Source organism: Camellia sinensis, chromosome 2, assembly GCF_055761805.1.
Source record: "Camellia sinensis isolate YWXY chromosome 2, ASM5576180v1, whole genome shotgun sequence".
Classification (NCBI taxonomy): Eukaryota; Viridiplantae; Streptophyta; class Magnoliopsida; order Ericales; family Theaceae; genus Camellia; species Camellia sinensis.
In genome coordinates, this window is record NC_138962.1 from 188,602,141 (window position 1) to 188,604,521 (window position 2,381).

Genomic DNA, 2,381 nt, shown 5'->3' on the forward strand with positions numbered 1-2,381 from the left:
AATATCATCTAGGTGACTATGGACTTTAATATTTACAGAAGGAATGATGGGAATCAGTTGAAATGGTGTCCTAATTCAAACTTCATTAGATAAATTAATCTATAGTCAAAAACTTCAAAAATAAAATATTACAAGTGCTACTCATCAGCAGTTTAAAATCTTGTTTCTCCAAAAGCATATCCAAGGTTGATATATTTTCAAGTTGTGGGATTTATCTACAAGGATGGATAGAAGGCTGTTCCAGGCTTGTTGGACAGGAAATGTTGAAAACTTTCCGAAATTGATCGAAGATAATCCTCGTTTGCTCTACACTATCGCTTTAGAAAATGGAGAAACTCCTTTACATATTGCTTCTATGGTTGGCCACTTTAATCTTGTAAAAGAGATCATGAAATTGAGGAAAGAATTTTCCCAAGAACTCAACGAAGACAGTTTGAGTCCATTGCATATTGCCTCAGCTAAGGGGCATGTTGAGATTGTGAAGGAGCTTTTGAAAGCAGATCACAAACTCTGCCTAGTTAAAGGAAGAGAAAGAAGAATTCCCCTTCACTATGCGACAATCAGAGGCAGGGTCGATGTGATAAGAGAATTGATTTTAAGTAGTGCAGATTCTGTAGTAGACATGACAGCCTGAGGAGAGACAGTTCTTCACTTGGCTGTGAAGAACAACCAATTTGAAGCCTTCAAAGACTTGGTGGAACATCTCAAGAAATTCAACAAAGAGGATGTCTTAAATAGGAAGGATGATCAAGGGAACACTTTCTTGCACCTTGCAGTTTCAAAAAAAAACAGTATGAGGTATACCCGGTATACCTATGTTATTTCTCACGTTTTCATTTTAAGAAATGTTACATAGAAACAATTATGAAAAAGTTATCCTCGTGTCTATTCTGTGACTTTTTTGTTTAAAATTTTGTTTTTGTCCATACAATTTCTATTTGATTTTTCTATCTTTGCTTCTAACGGGGAAAAAAATTGAGACGGTAAATTGTGAGGTAGCTGACATCCTTTTCCCAGCCCTCCCCCAAATCTTTATACCCTTTCACTCTCAGTTACACAATCGTGCCTCGATATTCCTGCGTTTCATGACTCTCACCACATCATACAATTGGGATTGCATTGGACATAAGGGGATGGGATTCTAAGGACAGAAGATCCCTGACCCCTATTCCTATGTAACTTCTCTTGGTTTGTTTGTTTGTTTGTTTGTTTTGTTTTGTTTTGTTTTGTTTGTTTGTTTGTTTTTTTTTTTTTTTTTTTTTTTTTTTTTTTTTTTTTGTTTTTTCTCACAAGCGATATTGAAAAATTGTGAGCAGGTGATTGACTTGGTGCTTAAGAAAAATGCTGTCTCTAATGGGGCATTAGAGATCAATTCCTTGAGCAAGAAAGGTCTTACAGCTCTTGATGTTTTACTCTTTTTCCAAAGTGAAGCAGGCGATAGTGAAATCGAGGAGATCCTTAGGCAAGCCGGAGCTATGAATGCAGAAGAGTTGCACTCTTTAACACAACCTGGAATGAATCAAAATCAAGCTATTGTTGCAATTGACCCTTCAAGTGACCAATCAACACCGAATCATCAGCCTCAATCCCCTGCTAAACGGTTGCTAGACTACTTCAAGTACAACATGGATAGAGATTCACCAAGCGAAGCACGACACACCATGCTTGTGATAGCTGTACTTATCGCAACAGCAACTTATCAAACTGTGCATAGTCCTCCAGGCAGTGTGTGGGCTGATGATTCTATGTCTAGCAACAACAATAGCAACAACAATGTTTCTAAACCACATAAAGCAGGACAAGCAATCATGGGTTCTAAAAATTGGGTATCTTATGGTTTGTTCATTCAATTCAACTCAATTGCCTTTTTTACCTCTCTTCAAATGATCTATTGCCTTACAAGTGGATTCCCTTTGCAATTGGAATTGCATATTGTAATGTTTGCACTCATAGTAACATATGATACTTGTATGGCTGCCATTACATCGAATGACAAGTTGTGGATATTCTTTACTGTTATTTCCTCCCTCTTACCAATACTGATACCGATTGCAACCAGGGTGGCAAGGAACTATCAGAAGAAGGCATGGACTGCAGTATGGCCTAGAAATCAAGAAAGTGTCTAAAGTGAATATGTTAATCTTCTTCTTCTTCTTCTTCTTGTTCTTTTTGTGTGTGTGTGTGTCTACAACTGTGTGTATGCTAGGATAAAAATCTATTTATTTTGAATTGTTACTTCTATTGTCTTGATAGATACTAGTTTTGGAAGAACTATATTAAGTTCATTCGGTGAAAGTTAAAAGAGTACTGTCATTCAATTTGCTTTGTTAGGCCAAGTACTATTTATGTTTCTTAAAGAAATTTGTTATTTTTATTTTTTT

At 36.2% G+C, this 2,381-nt stretch overlaps 1 protein-coding gene across 1 annotated transcript; it reads left to right on the plus strand.

Annotated features, from left to right (window-relative positions):
- Window positions 1-223: 223 nt before the first annotated feature.
- On the plus strand, window positions 224-2,126 carry LOC114299290 (uncharacterized). Its single transcript, XM_082913296.1, has 2 exons — window positions 224-613; window positions 1,317-2,126. The coding sequence occupies exons 1-2, from the start codon at window positions 224-226 to the stop codon at window positions 2,124-2,126; spliced, it is 1,200 nt and encodes a 399-aa protein (XP_082769422.1).
- The last annotated feature ends 255 nt before the right edge of the window (window positions 2,127-2,381 follow it).